Here is a 22537-nt window from a genome sequence, read left to right as displayed (position 1 = left end):
GTCCTGATCTTTAACTGTGGAATTAGACCTAGTATTCCAACCTACAGATTTTTCCAATGAGTTGGCAAAGAACAAAAATTCTGCATATTAGAGGTCATTACAGGAGTTTTGAACTTCATGCCTGCCCAATCTTCAGCTCAGCATCACACTTAATTCCACAACAAAAAGCATGCAACAATCTGAGCATGCAGGTATTGTAGTCTGCCTTAAGGAACACCCCTTCCTTTACTTTCACATATAAATTTTTTCCAGTACCCTATTTCATGTTCATACCCAGCAACCTACCAGTTTTTCCATCTCAGCTGCATAATGTACAGAATCACACACATATCAGCAACATTGTTGCTGAGGGCTACTGGTACGTAGGTGAAAGTAGATCATGACCAATTAAACAAAGGTAACCTGAAATGATTCTTGTTACCTTGTAAGTTCAAGTCAGTGGTACATTCTATACCTTGTCTGATATTTACCAAAATTTAAGAGCTTTCTCCAGATCCTAGAGACTGCAGGCAAATGCAATTTTAGTAAAACTATCAACAAGAATATGAATTCTGGAGAGTGTTTACTGGAAATACTTGCTCTGGATCAAACAGCAAGCCACACATTAGGGTAGCATGGACAACTCTCCTGTATTCAAGGGGTATGGGGGAACTACCACTCAAGACAAAAAGTCCTAACTCAAACTGAACCAGAAGTGAGATTAATGAGCTTTCTGACCACATATGGGAATGGGTAAGTGATCCTCCAATGCTGAGCTTGTATCACATTTCATTCCTTAGGCTGTCTGGTAGAGGTACACTGCATTTTTTAACTCTTAGCTGAAAGTATTTATAATAAATGGAAACAAATTACTTTAATAAAAAACAACAAACACCACCACCATGTGTCAGTTCCACCAGCCAAATAAGAATGTGAGTTAGATAACAGGTCACAGAGCCTTGCCTTTATGCATTAGTTTGTTTACAAGGTAATTACTAACAAGGTATTAAAACTGCCAATTACTTGAGTGATGAATAAAATTTTCCTTGCAGTAAAAGTGTGCTCCAGCAGAAGCCAGCAATTTCCTGAACTGCACGCCTCCTAAATTGCAGTGTGAAAGTGTTCAGTTATAAGACGGCTTGCACAGTACTGTCTTTGTGTCAGCACTGCTCCATAAAACAGAAATTCCTTACAACTGGCAGGATAATAGCCCCTGTATTACAAACTTTAGTTGGACCTAATGGAACCGAATAAAACCCTTATACTTTCTTCAGAGTAGCACTTAAACCAACTGGCAAATTACCTGACACAGACCAGGTTACAACAAAAACAACCAAACAAAAAACCCGCAGTTTGTTTGTTTCAGGAACATTTTTATTTTTTGGAGATGGTAAGGCCATATTGAGGACTAATGAGCAACTTCTTTTGCTTACTGACACTGCACTACATATCATAGTCCTAGTCCATCTCACAATCAAAATCAAACCAGCCCTTACTGCACCTTCCTGCTTAATCATATTAATAATATAAGTGACTCAGTTGCAAAATAGCTGAACGGTTCACTCGCTATTGCTCCAACAACCTTGTCCAGTTTCTCTTCAAAAGAATATAATTATATTAATTCACACCTGAATGATTATTCAGCATTGAAGATATCAAAACATTTCTACTTTAAGACCCAACTTTATTTAATATGAGAAAGTTTAACTTGAATTTGATTTTTCTTCATAATCATCACTTAAACAAATTGCAAAAAACGATGTATCATCCTCCTTGTAACTGCCAAATCACCATCAAAATTAGTCAAGACGGACAAACCTAATTGTCAAGATACAACCAAAGAGACGCATGTGGACACAATGACATGAAAGTTTTTTCACTGAAAGGAGGATGGGGATAATGAAACCCAGAAGAAAATCTTTCTTGTGAGATGTCACTATTGCTGTGTTCAGACAAAAGGAGATGCATGCATCCCATTGGTTCCTTTTCACAGACCTTCAAGTAGAGATGAGAGAAACAGAGATCCTCTGCAACAACAAAACTAGCACATCAAGTTCTGCCAGAAAAGTACCTACAGCAATTTGGTAACTATTTTTTCATTTGGAAGGAACAGCAACATGCTACAGCTTCCTTACAACTTCTCCTTTTACAGCTAAAGCAGCAGGAGCACCAAGGAATGCAGATAAACCCACCAAAAATATCTACATGACTTTGAATGTGCCTTTTGCAATTTAAGTGCCTACCCTGACTTGCAGCAAAAACCTCCACAAACCAATGATGATGAGCGCATACAACCTGATTAAATTACTTTTACATAAGCCTGTGTGAATACCAGGTTAAGAGAGAATACCAGTTTTTCATTACTGGCATGGAAAACCTTAGCTTTCTCTCTCAACATTCATGACTTTAAATGCATCAGGAAGCCAGAAATCTCCTAACAGCCCTCTCAATCCTGATCTTAAAACTCATTCTATATAACCAGTTACCAAATATCTGACATAATGACTTGTACTTTCCTTACTCTGGGCAAATACAAAGCAGGTCAGAAACTTCTATATTCCTTTTGTTTGGCATCAAGTTAACACCTTTCAGATATAAATGCTGAAACATCCCCCTCCTCTCAGTTTTTAAAGATCTGAGAGAGTCACACTGTCTCTCAATAAAGAGCCTCAGTATAAAGTGTTTTCTACCTGAGAAAAATATCCATGTAAGCTTCATGGTTCTGATGAGCTGTAACACATTAATGTGGAAAATCCAAACCAGGAACAGATTAGGACCTGAAGTCCTATCTTTTGTTTCTCTTAGACATCTCACCACAAAAAAAACCCCACTCCTGCACTTCTTCCAGCTATATCCAGATCTCCAGATCCAACTTCTTAGTTGGATCTCCCTCTACTATCCCGACTAGGAGTTTGTGTAGGAGCCTGCAGGTAGAGAAACCTGGTAAAATAAAAGTTGCCCAGAAAAACAACTTTGGAGAAGAGCACATGCACCCAGTTTTATGTAAATGTTAGATGTAAAGTAACTATCTTAACACATGTGTATATCTGGACTAATACACTACCTCATGTCACTCAATTAAGCCTTGAGAGGCAGAATAATCTGAATCACAAACAAGCAAATTAAACCAGAGTGGAATCTCCTGCTGGAAAACAAGAGAATATGTAAAGAGGGAAAAAAAAAAAAAGCCTTCTGCTAGGACTTAGATGTATCTTTATGACCAGTGTTGAGGCCGACACATGGAAATTCTTGGATGCCTAGTCTGACGTGATTAGAGCTCTTCTGGAGGCAGCCCTATCAGAGTACTTGCAAAATCAATGTGACTGTCCACATCTGAGCATGGCCTGGGTGGTCTCCATACCATGCTACAACAACTCACAACCTCCTTTTAATTTTTTCTGTGTTTTTCACCTGTTTTCCCATCCCTCACTAGTTGACATCATATTTACACAGCTGGCATATTCTTTCTTGTACTCTCCCACCTCCCCTCCCAAATTCCTTTGGGAGCAATGATGTAAACATACTGTGTGGAAGAAAACTGAAGCCAAATGAAAAAAACAAACTATACTAAATACAAAGGATCAAGACTGTAATTGGAAGTGCTGGAAGATATGTATCTTGTGGCTTTTAGGAAAAATCTGGACAACTCTAAGGAACTCTTATGAGAAGAGCCTCAGTAACTACTACTTCAAGAAGAGCAAAAATGTTATTTTTTTCTTCAATTTCTCCATGGTTGAATACTGAGCCATATTGTAATGAATAATTACATCATTTAAATACTGAAATTGCAATTTTAAGCTCAACACCACCCTTACAAAAGAAGCAGCCTCTGATATGAATGGGACTACATGCTCTTCTCACCATTAAGACACCCAACTGGACTGAATTAAGAAAGTCTGGGGTTTTTTTAATATTTGCAACTGTTAGTCATAGAAATATTACAAGTGAAACTGTTTTTCTCCAAAAGTCAGCTGAAATAGAGCCCAGATTCTGGCTCACTTCCAGTTCTACTGGTAGGTTTACAAGTCTGATGCCTCTTTCACACACGAGCTTCTTGCCTTCCTTGCGGCAAGTAGTTGTTCTTTGAAGGTCTCCTTCATTCCAGGATCCATGCCTCTCATTCCTCCTTCAAGCCAGATGTCAGAAAGACTCTGCTTTTATATTTTGTGTTTTTTATGCTATACAGGCATAACACAGAAAATGAAAACTCAGAACTCTGTAGGCTACTGATACCCTGTCCAAAACCTGAAACCAAAGGTTTATTGATTCTCAAATCAAACATAAACTGGGAAAGGGGAAAGATGTAGCCTGAAACAACTCTGTGATCAGACATGTTTTTATCATCAAAAAGAAGAAAGAGACAAATCCAAACTTTCAAACACATGATACTTTCATAACAACTCTCTTCTGATTCCAGTCATAGTACCAATATGCAACTAATTAAGTTTTCCTTCCAAAATCTCTTCTTAATACCCTAATGTCTGCTTCCAATTCAGTTTTCTGTCTTTTCCAAAATAATCACAAGTTACTTAACATGTGATAGGCAAGTGAATGTGTAAGTTCATCCCTTTATTTTAATAACTATGAACAAAAGCAATGCAAACATAACTATTTTTTCAAGAGCTGACAACAGGAATAATAGCCCATTGCACACTTGGTGAACTATGTGACAGATAGTTAATACTAAAATCATGAAAAATTTTAAATATGACCTAGATAACACCAGCATAGTGCCCTCCAGTATTATAAATCATCTTTCTAATGTAATGTATAGAGTTCCCAATTAAAGCATCTATTCTTTATTGTTGCAAAGCAACTCTCCCTTTTAGAAGGTGCAGACCAGCCTAGGCAGTTTAGACTGCACATCCTTCTAGACGTACCCCTAACTTCAATCATCAATGCAAGGTGAAAAATGTTGTCCCATCCACTTCTTCACTCAAGGCACAAGTGATTTCATTGCTCTATTGTAATCACCACCACCAATTCACTAAAACATAATTCAAACGCTTATACCTGACCTCTCAGTTTCATTCTCACCTTTTTCATCTTCTGTATCATATGCCCTACTCCTCCGTAAAATTCCTACCACTCTTCAATTCTGTCATATCAGAACAGTGTTCTCTATTTTTGTAGTCCATTACAATCCTTTTTAATTCACCTTTTCTTTCACCACTATGATCAGAAAATCATGACAGATTTATCCACTGCAAATAGTTCATAAAATTTGCATTCTTTTCCATTCTCATTGCAAAAGCATTAATCTAGGCTCTCACTCCTTATATTTTTAATACAACAAACTCTGGGTTTCTATGTACTTCTTCTCCTTCCCATCATTCAGCCCAAATTGGTGCCATAAAAATAGAGTTTCCATGTCTGTTAAATCTGACTAAGTCAGATTCCTTTTCAAATTCTTTCATTTACTTCCTCTTAAGTCTCCACAGCAAATGTCCAAGACTGCAAGAATTAATTCCAGTAAGTTCCTCACTCTAGCTTTTTGCTCACAACTCCAGACCAAGTCACACATGGTTTACCACCTCTCAGTGTTGGGACATTCTCCAAGTAGCCTTATGCCCAAAGCCCAGTCTGGCATTCCTCTATCCTTTCTCTCAATCCTTCAAAACAAACTCTTCCAGGCAGCATCCAAATCTTAATCCTTCCCATAATAAAGTGGTAGCTGAAGAGATGACAAAGATGTAAAATATTTGACCAATGCTTTTTTCATATGGGGATCCAGACTCCAGTGTAAGTATGCTAGCTTTATAAACAAACAATACCACTTTCTCTGGCAAGCACAGCTGGGAAAGGCATCCACTCCTACTGAATGTAAGCTTTCATTTTCCAGAGTTTCATCTAAACATCTTTCTTGTGACTGCAGCTTTCTAACTGCATACCGAGACTGTGTTCTCCTGGATTTTATACACAGCTTTCGCTCCCAGACCACTGTGAGATGACAAAGAGGCAAACTTCACATACCTACCCTTCTTGTCTTTCCTTCACAGGGGCTTATGTTACTGCCACAAAGTGCAAATCATCACTCTTATTTCCAAGCTGTCAGCTGGGAAAAATTCGTGATTTGAGCATTTGCTTCAATTAGTTGAATTTTATTTCTCAATATGACTATCTGAAGCCTGATCTGGGATGCCCATTATCATATAACATACATAAATACACTTATCCACAATTTAAACAGAAAGGGACACATAATACTAAAAAAAAACAAAACAAAACAAAAAATTCCTCTCAGTAGTAGAAGGGATTAATTGCCACTTTTCTTCAGTAACTACGTTTCTGCATAAAGTAAGATAAGGAATCAGGCTAATCTTGTAGTGGCTGATCAGAAAGCTAAACTTAAAGTCGAAATAGTTTTTCTTACTATGAAAACTTGTGACCTGTACAGTCACCTAGGACTGGCTACTTTACAGTTTTTTTTGTCCTGCTTTTGTCTCCTGACCTTTTCTGTTACTTCTTGTTCATTTACCATTTTAAACATCCCGGATACAAGACACATCTTCAAAGACAGCTTATTTAAATTTAGCACATATTGACAGAAAGCCATTACAAACCAAAGGCTGTAGAAAACCATCAGAGAAGTAACTCTTGGACTCTGTTCATCATCTAACAAACACATGGTCACATTTCAAAAAACTGCTTCAATTTTGGCAGCACTTTGAACTATCTCAGAACTTAAAAGTGAACGGTCTCTGCCTTAAAGGCTTCCTGTACAGACAGAGTTGGAGGATTCCCCCAGCACAGCAGCAAAAAACCGCTACCATGTCATATTTTCACTGTGTCTCTTATATACAGAAGATTTCACATTCTAAAACAAAAACAAAAAAAACAAAAAAAAAAAAGCAGGAACCTAATATAAAACATACATTAATGTAAGACTTGAAAAACATTCCTGAACTGTGAATCATTCATACACCCTTTAACTTCCACACCATGACTTTTGCACTTTCCTCTCTGGTTTTACTAAGACCAAATATTTGTTTGCGTTCTAGACTAGCATCACTCCTTACAATACAACAATTTGAATCACCTATGCCATATGCTTAGTGCCTTTAAATAAAACATCTCCTATTCAATAAAATGTAAATTTACCAGTTTATTTAAAACACTCAGTTCTTTAAAACTAGTCTAATGTTAGATTTTCACTATATGCACTTGGGCATGTATAGCTTTTCTAGTCCCTACTGACTGCAACTGAATTACTATGGAACATAACCTGGATGTGGACAATGAGAAACATGGAAGTTTCAAAATTAGTTCTACACATCTGTTTTGATAAGAACAATAAATTCTAGTTGGAGAAGCAGAATAGTACTCAAAGCTGTTCTGTCTCATCATAGTCACTGCAACTTTCCATTTTCCTCAGTACTCAAATGTACTGATGATGTTGGGTAGTGTCTACAACTACGTATTTTTTTTTAATTCTGCAAGTAAAATTAAAATAGCATGGGTTTCTTATTTAAACTGTATATCCTTAAACAAAATCTTATATAACTTTGCTGAATTTGCAATGTCTCTTCCTTACAAATTACTAGTAACATTGAAAGTAGTTAACATTTTTGGAAGAATTTTAAAGTAAAAATCCCACACAAATAGTAGTCGGTAGTTAAACATTTCTAGACAAGGCTATTGTACTTACACTACTTGGTTTCAATCTATTTCTGGATTTTTACCCTAGGTCCACAACTACAACTGCAACAGACCTAAAAGGTAATATTGGTTTTCTTCCCATGTGTCAAGATCACTGGTTCAGGCAGACTTTTAGGATAAATAGGACAGAACAGGTACATCTTGGATAAACAATGCCATTAGAATGGAAACAATATTCAGAACTTTCATGTGCTCTCCTGGAATGAGGGCATGTTGGGGGTTGAGTGTTATTAGTGCCCATTTTTGTACCTGACACAAAAAGCAATCCACCTATCTTGGGAAAATAAAAAGTAAATTGTTTTTTCTCCATGGAACAAAGAATTTTCTACTACAGCACTTTAAAGCAATTCTCCATTAATTTCACTGGTTTTACATTTACTTCAGGAACACAAAGTAGGAAACTTCTAGAGACAGACAAATACACCTACATTAACATGTGTGGTGTCTGCACATTATATACCTGTGGTAAGCAGCTGTTAAATCCAATACTCTCCTCAAAAAGGAGAGCTGCTAGCACAGGGGGGACCTGACCTCCTGGCTAGAGCTATTGTGGTAACAACCTCTGGCAAATACCTAAATTTCCCTCTTCCTACCTTAACATACTGCTCTCTTCATGCCTTTTCTCATAGAAGGTATATAAAAGGGCTTGGTGACTGTGCAAAAAGAACACCCTGAAATTTAATTTTCAGAGACTTGACCTAAGCCTTCTGACCAGATACAACCCAAACTACCACCCATGTAGCTTACAGTAGTATCCAGATTCCCAGGAGGCTCACAAGCTCTCCTATGACCTGTAACAAGATACATACTTATCACACGAATAAAATCATAGATAATCTCCATCCATGTAATAACAGTGTGCCTGAATATCCTGGTATACTCACTCCTTCACACTGACATATCTCCCAGGGCGGTGGTGAGGGGGTGTGCCTGATACTTTTCATTCCAAAGATGCTCAACCCTCAACTGGCATCAGTAAAAACAGAATGTTAGCACTGTTGTTTCATGTTACAGACAGACTGAGACCATAGATTGTGAACATCTCCTGCTCTGGGTATGTTTATCCTGAATAATTCATTAGTATGTAAATATCTTATTTAGATAAAGTATCAACTAGATAGCTAGAAATGAGGTAGCTCCAGAAATGGAAACTGGACTAACATGATAATCCACCCATGCTTGTTTATATTCTTCAAAGAATTCAGACATACACGGCTGTGTGGGGATACCTGCACTATTATGGAGACATCCAGCAGTGTCATTTCTTCTGTAGCATAAGAAAATTCTTGCAGAACAGGTAAAATTCTAAGGCTTCCCACCTCAATGAGAATTCTTAACAAGTGAAAGGAAAAATCTTGTAACAGAGCTTCTTCAATAATTAAGATATTGGCAAGAAAAGAGGGTATCACTTCTAAAGCATTCCTTGAAGATTCTTTGGAAAAAAACAGCTGACTTCTCAACTGACAGTAATGAACCAACATATATATATATATATATGTATGTATCTCATAAGAAATGTAATCAAATCAAGTTCACAAGGCTATCACCACCCTCTTTTTGACTATTATTTGAAAATCAAAACAAAGACTCAGCATGGAAACAGTGGTTTGCTTTGGAAAGGCTCCACAACCTCCTTTTCACACAAGTTTAAAATCCTGGAGAAAGTCATCAGATGTTTCTCTGAAGAGTGGCTCTAAAACCTATATTCTAATTGCTCCATATGTGTTCTCTTTGCATGACTTAAGATATATTAAGTCAGTTTGATTCAATCCCTTCAAACAACATCCACAGAAAAACCAAATGCACGTATTTTTTTACTTCTAAAAAAGAAGTATCATTAGATTATTTGTCCATTTATGCTACCAAAATACTATATATACTTTTATGCCAAACAGGTATATGCTATATTTCTCTTTATTTATACTATTTTCTATAAAATTAAATTTAATATTTTTACCTAAATAACATTCAGCCTGTAAGAACAGGAGGCTCAGGGGAGACCTTGTCACTCTCAAAACTACCTGGAAGGAGGTGGGGGTCGGGCTCTTCTCTGAAGCAATAGGAAAAAGAAAATAGCCTCAAGTTGTGCCACGGAAAGTTTAGACTGATAATTTCATCATGGTAGAGGTTGTGAAGCATTGTAACAGGCAATGGGAAGGGATTAGGCCACCATCTCTGGAAGCATTTACAAGATGTGTGTTATGTGGCTTCTATGGCGCAGTTTAGTGGTGGCCTGGACAGTGCTGAGTTAATGGTAGGACTTGATTATATTAAAGGTCTTTTTCAACTTAAACCATTCTATGATTCTACTCTATGTTTTAAAGAAAAGCTGAGCAAAAGATGTTTTATTTTTGAACAATACAATGCCACTCTAAATTTATGTTCGATCATCATCTATTTTCATATAGAACAATTATCTTAACTACTGGAAATTTGAAGTTAGCACAAAACATTAAAATAATTATTTCTGCCATATTAAACTCCAGGACCCTCTGCTGTAGTAGTAGAATAGGTATTAAGTCTCAGCTGTAGCACAGTTACATTCAGTAATCTCCTTATTCACACATAGAATTAGAATGAAAACAAGCTAACACCCAACCAGAGCAACTTTAACTGCATTAGTAGTGTGATAAAAGCTTTTAAAAAATACTTTTTTTTTTTATTTCAAGTGTTAGCATATACAGTGCATAGCACAGATCTAACAAAGAATTTTCCATGTTTGTCCACCTGAGTAAATGCCCCAAGTCAGGGACCTAAGGATATGAAACAAACAGTTCAACAGTGACTGATAATCATTTATCCTCTCAAAGGAATACCAAAACTTTTGTACAGCTGTACAAGAATGATTTTAGGTTCCTCTAAACTTGTTGAGTTTCCATGAGTAGGAGAAATGTTAGGAATTCAGAAGTAAAGCAAGATGATATAAACCACTTTATTATGCTAATATTTCTAGCCTTGTGTTAAAAAGGACCTTAGCAAGCTGGTAGCATATATATATATATATATATGTATGATAAATATAATCTTTAGATCAATTCGATCCTTCAACTACAGAATGCCAGTGTAAAAGTAATGCCAATGCTACTGCAAAATAAAAGATGTGCTTAAATTCAACAGTTATTTTTCAGACACCATCTGCTTTTTCTTTCATTCTTTTCTGATTTTGATCTGTAAGAAACCACATCGGTATCAAATGTCACTCAGTTCTTATTCAAACAGAGCAGCCCAGACACAGCGGCTGCACCAGCTGACTTGGCTGACCTAGGCCTAGAGTAAAAACAAACCCCTATAAATCACCAGATGTAAGCAATTGAATAGTGATCAATTTAATTAACTGAACAGCTTTGCTAAGTTTATTGTATTGTTTTAACCCTTCAGGATTCTTCAAGAAAGGTAACTTGCAATTTGTATTCAAGGACAGCATTTGGCCAGAGGGCTACATATTAACAGCTTCAGACACTTTAGATTCTCATTGACAAAATGCAAATCCCACACATGAAAACCAGGTATTTTCTTTTTTTTCTAACTGACAGTATGATTTCTACACCTTCCTTCAATGGTTTATTGAAACTAAATCACAGGAAAAAATTCAACTAATTTATCATTGAAACATCAGGAATAAGATTTCCTTTAAAATCAACTTTTTTTGGGCCCTCAATGGCTTTTACAAGTTTATACTCAGATTACAAATGAACACCAAGTAACCTACTCATTTCTTTCATGAACATGGACACAATCATCTGTCACAATTTTATGTATTAACTGCACTCATAAAAAGATGCACCACACATTAAAATGGACTCAAAATTTTTTTCAAGACATTGGCAAAACTTTTTCTAACCTAGATAATTGTTCTGAAGCTGCATCCCAAGAGGATTTCCCTGTATGGGCCAGTGAAATTAATGGAATTCTGCCTTAACACATAAGGATTTCAGCCAAGATCCATAATGACAGAGTATAAGCCTTGTTTTAAAGACAGCACTGTACAAGTTTGTGTAACATTTATGGATGCTTGTACAGTGCCTAGCACAACAGGACTAAGGCTTCTGGGCACTACCACAACATAAATTAATTCTAATGCAGTCTTTGTACCTGGGAAGCACAAAAACTACAAGGATTATGCTCAATTATATACATTTTAAAAAACTACTAAATAATAGGACATAATCAACTTCCTAACCACAAGCAGCTCTATTTCCAATTATTTTACTTTAATCTCTGTAATGCACACATTTCCATGAGCCCTGTAGAGTTGCTTCCACTAACCAGGGACAAAAGTAACATCTACTTACAAAGATAGAAGAGTTATATTTGCCGAGACTGGTCCCAGATCTGGAATGATCTCCAGTTCATTGTTGTTCAACTTCCTATTAATATTACAAAAGGGAGAGTTAGCTTTGATGTTAATCAGAAGTACATACACTGGATTTGCTAAACTGCTGAACTGTGTCACCTCAAAATTAAAAAATAATTCCAGTTACCCTTAATGTAGAATATCAGAACAGCATCTCTGTTGTTCAAGCAACCAACTTGAACAAATAACTACACAATTAGCATGCACAAACATGGGTTGGGTATTTTTGGTTGGGGTTTATGTTTTGGTATGGTTTTTAATTAAGACAAATTAACTTACACTTCCTGAAGACTATGAAGGTGATCCAAGATACCAGTCTTGATTGAAGATAATTTGTTGTGACTTAAGTCCCTACGAGGTTACAAAAATAAACACCCTGTCAGTTTTGCCATACAATATCAGGTAAAGCAGTACAATTTCTATCCAAATTACGTTCTTATTTGTTTCCAAGTACATAAAAAGATTTTTTATAGTAGTAAAATTGTAATAGAAACTCATTTGCTTATACAAGGTGTAAATATACAGATACAAATGCAAATATCTTAATCACTGCTAGAGGTGTCAAAGAAATTCTGACTATCTCTGAACAGAACTATTCATTGGAATGTGCATAGGACCCGCAGAAAACATCTTAAGATTTTGACTTAGATACACCAACAACCTCTCTCCCACATTTCCTCACAACAAAAGATTTGGCTACAACAACATCTTGGTTACTTCAATAAGGAAAATTAAAAAAACAACAGTCATTCCTTGGGTAATCACAATATTTCACTCTTCTCACCCATGTCTCAAAAGCAATGAATAGCTCACAAATACACAATGAGGACTGCCCATAAATCACAATTGTATTTCCATGCTTTCACAAAATTCAGGACACCATTCCCATATAACCAAATTTAATGGAGATCTTAAGAAATAGCAGAAGAAAACAGACATGGCAAGGGCTAATTCTGAGTTTTAAGATGTCTGTGTACTACTGATATTAATACCCTACCTAATTACACTTGAAGAAGTACCTCTAACACTTAGCTTGTGCCATGCTGTATCCCCAGTATATATTGATGCAGTTTTTAAGCAATTGTTAGCACCTTTGTAGAGTTTGCTACGAAACAAGCAAGGTACTAAAAATGCAAATCTTCTTCTTGACCACAGGGAATACTTTTCCTTACAGTGCCATCCATCTTTACCCTCTCAAACACTTGACTCCATGCAAGAGTCCTAAGAAATTTTTGCTGTAGCATCAGAAGTACTGAAAATGTAACAGAAATAAGAGTGACTGTAAAGTAAAAGACAGAAAAGCTAACTGCTTTTGGAACTGGAACTCAAACCTGCACATCTCTAAATGGCTGCACAAGTGGTACAGATTCACAACTCATCTTATAATCATTACTAGATCTATTGAAAGCCTCCCCCTTCTCACTCACCCACCAAAACGAGCACTTTTCTATTTACCTACTACATATTATCACCATCTCACCAGCATCAATCCAGCCATCTGCAAGTATTTGTTCCAAGCTAGAACACAGCATTTATCCAAGCCAGCTAACAAAACCAACATTATTTTTAATGAGTCCTTAAATTCACTCCAGTGAGTGTTTGTAATGCAGATATATAAAAAAATTATTCAGCATACCTCAACTGTGAGCAGCTGCAGCATCAGGTAAACGGTGCTTTAAAAAGCACCCTTTTGGAAAAAAATTGCTCACATTCCATGATACTTTTCCCCATGCTAATTAAGCACTGAAGAGTCATCCACAATACCTGGGGTCCTCATCAAGACACACAGGCATGAAGTGTTATTTCAAGTTGAATCTATGAGGAAACGACATGATTCCTCACTTTTTCTAGGTAAGATGACTCAGTACAGTCATCCATGCTGAGGATGCCAAACACAGGCCTGACTGCCATGGACGTTCTATTCTCCATCCACAGTTCCAGAAGTGAAGAAAGCTGATGAAAAGCATATCCCTGCTGCACACAGACCAGAATTGGCTCAAATGAAGCCAAATTCAGGGTCTGTGCTAGGCATTCTGCTCTGTGACTAAGCCCTGAAAATTCAGGGTTTCCCTGGACCCATGACTCCACATCCTCAGACACAGGTGTAATGTTGCAACCCAACCAGGCACCTAGGTTTCCTTAGCAGAACATGTGAGTAGTAGAACTGTTTTAGATTCTCCCAAGTGATTTGGTCAATATTGCTAGGACAGTTTCACTGCCACTTTTGTCCCTTCATGCTGTTGGCAGTTAAAAAAGCCCCCAGTACCTATAAAAATAAAGTATAAAAAATAATCCCAGGCACATATGGGTACTATGAGGGGTATCACCAGTACTCAGCTGTAAGGTGTGCTCTGAGCCAGCCTACTGGAGCAGGCCCAGTGGGTGGCTGAACTGCAGCACCAGTCAGGCTCAGGGCCACAGGCAGGGAAAGAGATGTGCTGTGTTTCCCAAGCCAGGGCTGCACAGGAGAGTGCACATAGAGAGGTGCAGGTGTAAATGGCATTTTCCAGAACAAAATACAGGGGCTGAGGGCCTGAGGAGAGCCACCTACAGGAGGGAAACACACTCTACTTAGGTGGCGACAAAGGGGATTTTGAGAGATTCAACTCTGGCCTCAAGGACCTAATACACATACATACATACATACATATATATATACACACACACACATATATACATATGCCTTCTTTCAGATGTCCAAATCCCTACAGATTTGCCTCTTGACAATGGAAAACCAATATAGAGTCAATATTTTCAAAAGCCTACTAATTTTAGTTTCACTATTGTGATTTTTAGTTCTCCTGCATATTAGGTTAACTACACTAAATTTGGAGGACTGCATCTTTCACTGCTTAAAAATCTTAAAAAACATTCCCCAGGCCATATACTGGAAAAAAATCCCTTTGTTTAACATCTGAAGGCATTAGCTTCACAGATTTGAAATTCTCACACTGCATTCTTAACTGTAAACACCGAAAAATTATACTGCTACAAAAATCTAGACAGCAATCTAACTTGGTCCTTAAAGGCACAGACAGTTTTTGCCCTTAAACTTAATTCAATATTTGGCTTTAGTCTGAAGGGACTGTAAGAACTATGCAAATAAACAGCCAAAATTCAGTTAAGTTATGGCTGTTAGTGCCTAACACGTTACTGCTGTTCACACTTAAGACAAGACTTAGGAATCAGTAATTGTTTCAGCGAAGAGTTTTCAACATTAGTGCTAAAAACCTGCATTTTTTCATTTCACCTAAAAACTCTGCAAAAGGTTTATTTAAGACGTTTTTGCTTAAAGGACCTACCAGACAGTAACAGACGTGAGTAGATTTGTTCTGCTGGAGTTATAACATGTTTAGAAAAAAAAAAAAAAAAAAATCTGGCAGAGTCCTTAAACTATAAAAATTCTGCAATTACAACCACTGCTGTGCATGATCACCACACTGGAGCCAGACACTTTCACTCATAGCTCAAGCTCACATCCATCTGGAGTCTATCAAGGCAACCGTGAGCGTAACTAACACTGGGTTTCAAACTACTTTTTTTTGTGTTTGTTTTTTAACACTAAAGATACATTCACATTTTCTAACTAGCACCTACTTTAAAAAATACATACATAGAAATTTCTTATGCCTGGTTTACTTACAGCAGGCTGCCCAACACAAGATGGAAAAAAAATCCTAAATCAAAAAACCAACAAAAAATGCCCAACCCTCAGACAATACTGAATTGCCTGTTTCATACAATATGTATGGTTGTCTACCAATAGTTGCATAAAATACATACTATAAATATTTTATTAAACATTACTTAAGTACTATCAGCATAGAAAACTTCAAAATTCAGGAAAAAAAGCCTTCCAAGTTACATTTTAAGTTCAATCAGAATGGTTGGAAATGAACTAAGAGTTAAAATATTTGCCTTTTACTAATAATCTAAGTGAAGCTTAAGACTGTAGAAGTTTCTCAAAGCACGGGATTGACACAATTTTTTTAAATACCAAAATCTATCATCCCAGTTGCAAAGCTACAAGTTTATTTCACTACAATCCATTTCTCAACATATCTAAAACAAGTATGGAGAAAAAGTTGGAAAATTAAATTTTATTTCTCCTTCATAGAAATGGAACTGACATTGTTCAAACATTATTACTCTGTGTTTTCCATTTCCAAATTTTCCTTGTATGTTAAAACCAAATTGCAAGGGAGGAGAAAATTCCCTCTGTGATTACCTTTGCTACTAGAATTTCAAAAGTCATAGAACAGAACACACTCTGAAATGTCAGAAACCAGAAACATATTAAGAAATCCTTTACAGCAATAGTAAGCATATATACCTGTTCTTCACCTCACCTATTTCTAATAGAATTGATTGCACATTTAAGTAGAATTGCCTCTACTTGAGAAAGCATGCCATAGTTTTACCCTTTGAGAACCTGTTCTATGAAAGAAACTATTTCCCATGTTCCATTATGTTTGTATGACCATCTTTTGTAACTCGCAAGTCTCAGCATTAGCTGAAACTTATCTCTGAACAATAATGTGTGATTAAAAACTGAAAGGAAGCCTAATGCATAGAGGGAGAAGGCAAGTGCTTTTTCACACATTTTCTAGATACAACTTTTAGACTCTAACTTAATTTACAACACTTAGTTACAATTATCATCTTCTTCCTTAGAGAACTCAAGAAACCTGAGCCCCAAGTCAAATTTTAAAATGCAAATCCAGCAACAGTTCCTTAATCAGTCCCACTGGGGCCTATAGAGCTGCTAATTCAGCAGAAATCAGCAGAGCTGAAAAACAAAAAGCCAGGCTGTAACTGTTTTAAGACACTGATCCAAAGTGACTCATAAATCAGCTTGCTATGTTCAAGCTTTAGTCTGGAAAATATTGAAAAACAGCTGTGAAAACTATACAGCTTTTTTTTCTGGCAATTCTGGTAGAGAACTAGAGGATTTATAAAATGTAAATACTAGAGATGTAATACAAACACAAGTGAAAACCATTTTTCAGACTTTCCCTCCTGCCCCACCGACAGTTCCAGCATTCCTGAGTGAACCTGGCAAAGGGTACTGCAGTGCCAGTGGGAGTTTGCACACATGGAGAACGCTGGCCAATGCTCACACTCTTCCTCCACCTCGAGCCCTAATGCCACATTTTTACAATATCAGGATACACATCCTGGAACTAAATGGAAATCCAACTTCAAAACTATCTGTACACAAAGCCATTATAAATGTTTATCAGTTTTCAGCAGATTGTTATCTCTCATGAAGACAAGGTAATAGAAGAAGCTATTTTTTACTCAAATCACAGTGAAATAGGCAATTATAGGCTGTTTACACTTCACTTTGTGAAGCCGCTTCCATACAAAGCGGAAGACTCACACCTGCCACCAGGAACAAGTCAGGTTCATTTTTCTTCCCCCCTCTTTTCCACTCTAAGGTCACTCTCATTTTATTTCAGCATGGAATCTGAACAAAAGAAGGCATGAAAGAATGCAGCAGGAGTTTCAAAAACCTGCTCTCCAGATGGGCGACTACAGATGGGCAAAGGAAGGTGTAAAGCCAAAAACGGGCCTAGACCTCCTCAGTCAGAAGAGCCTTCACTCTCCTGCTTGGGGGTCTTGCCTGAGTGTTGAGAAAGTGGTAAAAAAAACCTGTTGTTTTCTCAAGAGGACTGGAAAGCCTGTAATTAAACTACGAGCCTTTGCTTATACCCACTACAGAGTTTCGTGGAAAACATGGCAGGCATACAGCCATAAAATTCATAAACAGTCCTTTACAATTTGTAAAGTACAGTTTGTTGCAACAATAATCCAGTCAAACCTTTTTTGTGTATATAAAGCTGAACGCATTTATTATCAGATTGCACAGCCCCAGGTCCAGGTACTGGGGTAGCTGGAGGTAACAGACAATGCCACACTCTTCCCTGTTATTAAGAGTGGAAGGAAAAAAGGAGCTGGGTACTTCTAAGGCATTTGTCACAAACAAAAGAAATATTTACACAAAAGGAGGCAGACCACATGGTTTGGTGACACCTACAAAGATGTACTTCTGTGAGTTTAAAAGCAAGTGACACAGCTGTCCAATGAGTAATCACAGCAGGGTTTCTTACAACAGACCAAAGCTTATTTATACAAGCGGAACTTATTTTCTCACACTTTTAAAGGAATGTGAACTTACATAAGGGCAATTTACACTACCAAGGGAATTCTAATTAGAAAAATGCCCCTTGTGCTAACAAAAAAAAAAAAAAAAACCTGCAATGTGTTTTATTGTCTCTTGGGAGTGTAAGTGGAAAAGACAAATTTGGATTACTGCTAATGAAAAATGCTTTTTAAAGCAACTCTAAAAAAAGTTCTGTGATTTTCCCCTGGTGTTTTTATTTACCGCGTCTGAATTTCAACAGCACTGATGTATGCCGAGAAACTAAACTATAAAGCTTACCTTATATCCAAAATACTTAGGTTTTTGTCAAAAAAACTTACGTGGATATATAATGAAACAGTTAAAAAATTAGAGGGATGAAATATAATAGAAAGCAAAACCAGTTGTTGAATGTAAAGCAGATCCAGCAGTAAATCAGTATGTTTCAGTCAAATAATCAAGTAAGTTTAAAAAAAACAAAACAAAACAAAAAAAAAAGTTTCTTTTCCCTCACACTTTCCTATACCAGTCCTGGAAATATGCAACTCCCAGAGCCATGCCTGTGTTCAGTTCCATATGGTGTCAATACAGCCATCCACATTCATGAGTAAAGCAGCATGACCTCCAGACGAGGCAATTGAACAGAATTAGCCACAACTAATTGAAAGTCTTCCTGTTTACTTTAAAGCCCTTATCTCGATCTACTTTGAAAATGTAACAGAAAATTAATACGACTAATACAGAAGATCTTGCAGTGACAAGCGATTAAAAACAAATGTGAGAAGTCCCTCGGCCATTTTCAAGCTTTTAGAAGGCTGACCTAATTTATGCTTTTGCTATAAAAGTTTGTCACTGAAAGTAACTTTTCCCCAGGTAGCACTAGGGGATTCGCGCTGCCCTGAGCTCGGCCCCTGAGCGGGCCCGCACCATCGCCAGCGCAGAAACTACCCAGTTAGAAAAGAAGGCTATACGAAGGAAACCGAACAGCGTTAACGTGATGATTACTGCACGTCGTCCAAGAAAGTTCACAAAACTTTTTCCTCGTCCTCTCCGACACTGAGCAGCACTCCCGGGCCCATTTCAGCGGGGCGCTTATCGCCACCAGCGTTCGGCCGCAGCCCGCCCCGAGGGACGCGATCCCGCTGCGGCCGCCGGCGCCCTCGCCGCGCCCGCTGACAGCTCGGCCGCGGCCCCAGCGCTGCCCGCACCCGCACCTCGCTATCGCCACCACAGCCGCGCTCCCCTCAGACCCGCCCGCCCGCGGCCCCGCGAGTAGAAGATGGCGGGCGGACACGGGCCGGTGCCCCTGGCCCGCCACGGTGCCCACCGCCCCGATACTCACAGCTGCACCGCGCCCCGGGGCAGCCGCTCGGGCAGCCGGCTCAACTCCAGGCGGCTGCAGGCGACGAGGTGCCCGGCGCAGCGGCAGGGCGCGGGGCAGCGGGCGGCGGCGGGGCGGCCCAGCAGCAGCGGCAGCAGGAGCAGCGCCGGGAGGACGGCGGGCGCCGTGCGGGGCCGGCGGAGCATGGCGGGCTCGGAGCCGCTGCCCGCGCTCCCGTCCCCGGCGTTTCCCCCACTGACGGAGCCGAGCGCGGCACGACCTCCTGCTTCTCAGCGCGGGTGGCGGCTGCCGCTCATGCCCCGGGGCAGCCGCTAAGGGGGGACGGCGATTGGAGATGGGGGGGTGTAGAAAAAAGTAAAGACAAGAAAGCGGGAGGGGACCGCAGCGCCGCCACCGCCGCCAGCCACTCCGCAAACTTTCCGCCACCTCAGCCCGCCTCCGCGCGGCCGGGGGAGCCCGAGCACGGCCCGCCCCGCCGCAGCCCCCTCCCCTGCCATGTGACAGCCGGGCCGGGCCCCGCGGGGCCGGCATCGTGCCCCGCTGCTGCCGGGCCTCGACGGTGGCAGCCCCGGGCCCCCGCCCCGCCCCGGGCCGCGGCACATGGCCGGCCTCGCTGCTGTGGGGTTCTGCTGCCGGCCTCGGCCTCTCCGTGGGCGGGCGGGCAGCGGGCCCCGTGCGCCCCGAGCGCCACCCGGCAGGCGCGGGCCAAGGTGAGAGGGCACGGGCACCGCGGCCCTGCCCGCGCGGGGCTTGCCTCTGCCACCACACCAGGCAGCGTGTGTCGTGGTAATCCAGAAGCTGCTCCAGAGGCCCCAAGGGCTTCCCAGCCCAGCCTGGGGTCACTGGCATGTAAAAGGTGAGCTGAGGTTAACTCCTGCCTTCCGGGTCCTACACGGCTAGTCCAGACACCGTAATTAAACCCATTATGTTCCCCACAGGATCCCGGCTCCAAAGGTTCAGGGAGGTGGGCAGAACGTACAGATTCCACATCTCTGAGGTAATCGATGTAATTTAAGTAAATACCTATTGTTCAAGTTCCATATGTAAGCCTGGACCCTGCAACGGATTCAATTACTGAAGGCTTCACACTCCCCTAATCTGCAGCAGCAGCCATCGAATTGCACATGAATCTGCTTTCCCTCCCACCTTTGTATGTACACCTGAGACATGGCAGACATCTTACACACTGGGAACCTGCAGCCTCCAGAAGTTTGACAGCTCTAGTATCAAGATTTGTAAGGCTGAAACTTTGTCCCGGTTTTTATTGTTTCCATGTGTATCTCATGATACGGGGATTTTTGCAAAAGAAGCAAAACTACATTTTTAGGCAGGAGTCATGAGTTTGCAAGCCAGACTGACAAGTCTTAAGTAACTGCAAACATTCGTGTGCCACTATGAACATGACTGTTTTAGACGTATGGGGTGTGCAGAGCTGTGCAATGTTTTGTCGGCTTGTGCTCCATTGATCACTGCTGTTCCTTAAAGAAGTTACCGTGGGGAAACAAATGCTGCATGCAAAAGCAAGCAAACAAGCAAAGGAACAAAATATAGCATAGACATTACTTGTAAGTCTTTGCAAGTTACTGCTTTTTATTTCAAGTGAATGAAGACTGTCCTGGTACCATTGGCATTCAGTATTGCAGTTCCTTTTCCAGTCTTCCTTTGGAAAACATTAGGGTGACATTAGCTCAACAAAGTCTGTGAAACACTGAGCTGTTCTAAACAGCAGGACAGTGCTAATTTTGGATGTCTGAAGCTATCCATCATTATTCTGTACCTGCATCTATGGAAGTCAGTGGGAAAGTTCCAGCATTTGTTCTGTCCAATTGTTTCACTCCATACCACCCAGATACAGAGACACTTGAACATGCTGTGTTTATATATGTTTATATATATAAGTTATACTTGCTAATTTTGCAAAGTAATTAAAATTTCAAGAGAAGGACCTTTATGTTGTTCCAGGTAGTTACTGAACAATCTACAAAAATTAAAATAGATTAAAAATAACTAAGTTTTGTATTATATTTCCCAGAGTGCACAGCAAAGGGCCTCACTTGTCTGGGAAAAGTGAGCTTCTCTTATCTTGAGTGTTGGTAAGGGTGGTGATTCACTAGTGGTTAAACTGTCAGTTTTAACATCCAAGGAAAAGAAAAATTAGAAACAAAACATTTTGAATTTAATTTATCATAGCAGTCAATAATATATATATGGTGCATATGTGAACCATGGAACAAGAGGGAATCTGAGAAACAAAAGCAGGGGGGGGAAAAAATGAAAAGGGCAGGAACTTTTGGTTTTGTAATTTTGAAAACTACTCATGCAGTCAGGGAATACTGTGTCCTTAGAAAAACCTAATGCATATTTAGTGCTAGTAATATATGAAGCTGTTTTAAGTTAAGCAAGGTAAATCAATTCAGAAAATTAGTTCATTCACCTTTGCAGCTTCTTTTCTCAAAATAATCAATATTATGAATCCTACAATGCTTATATATACACTTATATGTATGTGTACTTGAAAGTCCGTGACAGAAAGTCTTTCTTCCCACAGGGAGATTTGCTGTCTTCAGAAGTGTCAGGGACTGATGCTCCACCTCATATGAGCCCTGCAAGCTCTGGCAACCCTCAGTTCCAGGGGTCTCTTCATCATTGGTTTTGAGTTGAGTGTGCACTGTGATTGTACATAAGCAAATAAAAGCCCCTCCTTCACAAGTTTGGCTGGACTATATCTTTTAAGCTTAAATGTAAGTTTATATCAAAATAAGAGGTCTCCCATTCATCTACTGTTATCTCCACATGTAGCAAGGAACTTCTGGTGACCATTCTTTGGCATTGGCATTAGTGTAACTGTGGATTCACCAGGATTAGGGGATTGATTTGGCTGAAACCCCTTAAAAATTATACCCCACACACTCCTTAATTCTGAGTTGGAATAATTTTCTTATCCAGTTTTCCATTAGCTGCACAAGGAAGACTTTACTCATGGTTATGCAAAGGCAGGTCCTCTCCATGACAGCCTGAATACAGGTCAGCCTGAGGCAGTGATGTTGAGGAGGGTGAA

General features: G+C 39.3%; 1 protein-coding gene and 1 long non-coding RNA gene across 3 annotated transcripts in view; one reads left to right on the top strand and one right to left on the bottom strand.

The window, feature by feature from the left end:
• The window catches only part of LRIG3 (leucine rich repeats and immunoglobulin like domains 3), a 37670-nt gene extending 17861 nt beyond the window's left edge, over positions 1 to 19809 (bottom strand). For both annotated transcript variants that reach the window (XM_079304570.1, XM_079304571.1), the window contains exons 1-3: positions 19480 to 19809; positions 12272 to 12343; positions 11931 to 12005 (exon numbers count right to left, since the gene is read on the bottom strand). In XM_079304570.1, the coding sequence (XP_079160696.1) occupies positions 11931 to 12005; positions 12272 to 12343; positions 19480 to 19664 (332 nt within the window). In that variant the 5' untranslated portion in view covers positions 19665 to 19809. The remainder of the gene's footprint in view (positions 1 to 11930; positions 12006 to 12271; positions 12344 to 19479) is intronic.
• A 307-nt stretch (positions 19810 to 20116) lies between these two features.
• LOC306801605 lies at positions 20117 to 22188 on the top strand. The gene is made up of 3 exons (XR_013774141.1): positions 20117 to 20335; positions 20418 to 20476; positions 22028 to 22188. It is a non-coding gene; the product is annotated as an uncharacterized lncRNA (long non-coding RNA).
• Positions 22189 to 22537: the final 349 nt, after the last annotated feature.

The sequence above is a fragment of the Erithacus rubecula genome (assembly GCF_903797595.1).
Source record: "Erithacus rubecula genome assembly, chromosome: 4".
Lineage (NCBI taxonomy): Eukaryota > Metazoa > Chordata > Aves > Passeriformes > Muscicapidae > Erithacus > Erithacus rubecula.
This window is presented reverse-complemented; position numbering and strand designations above follow the sequence as displayed.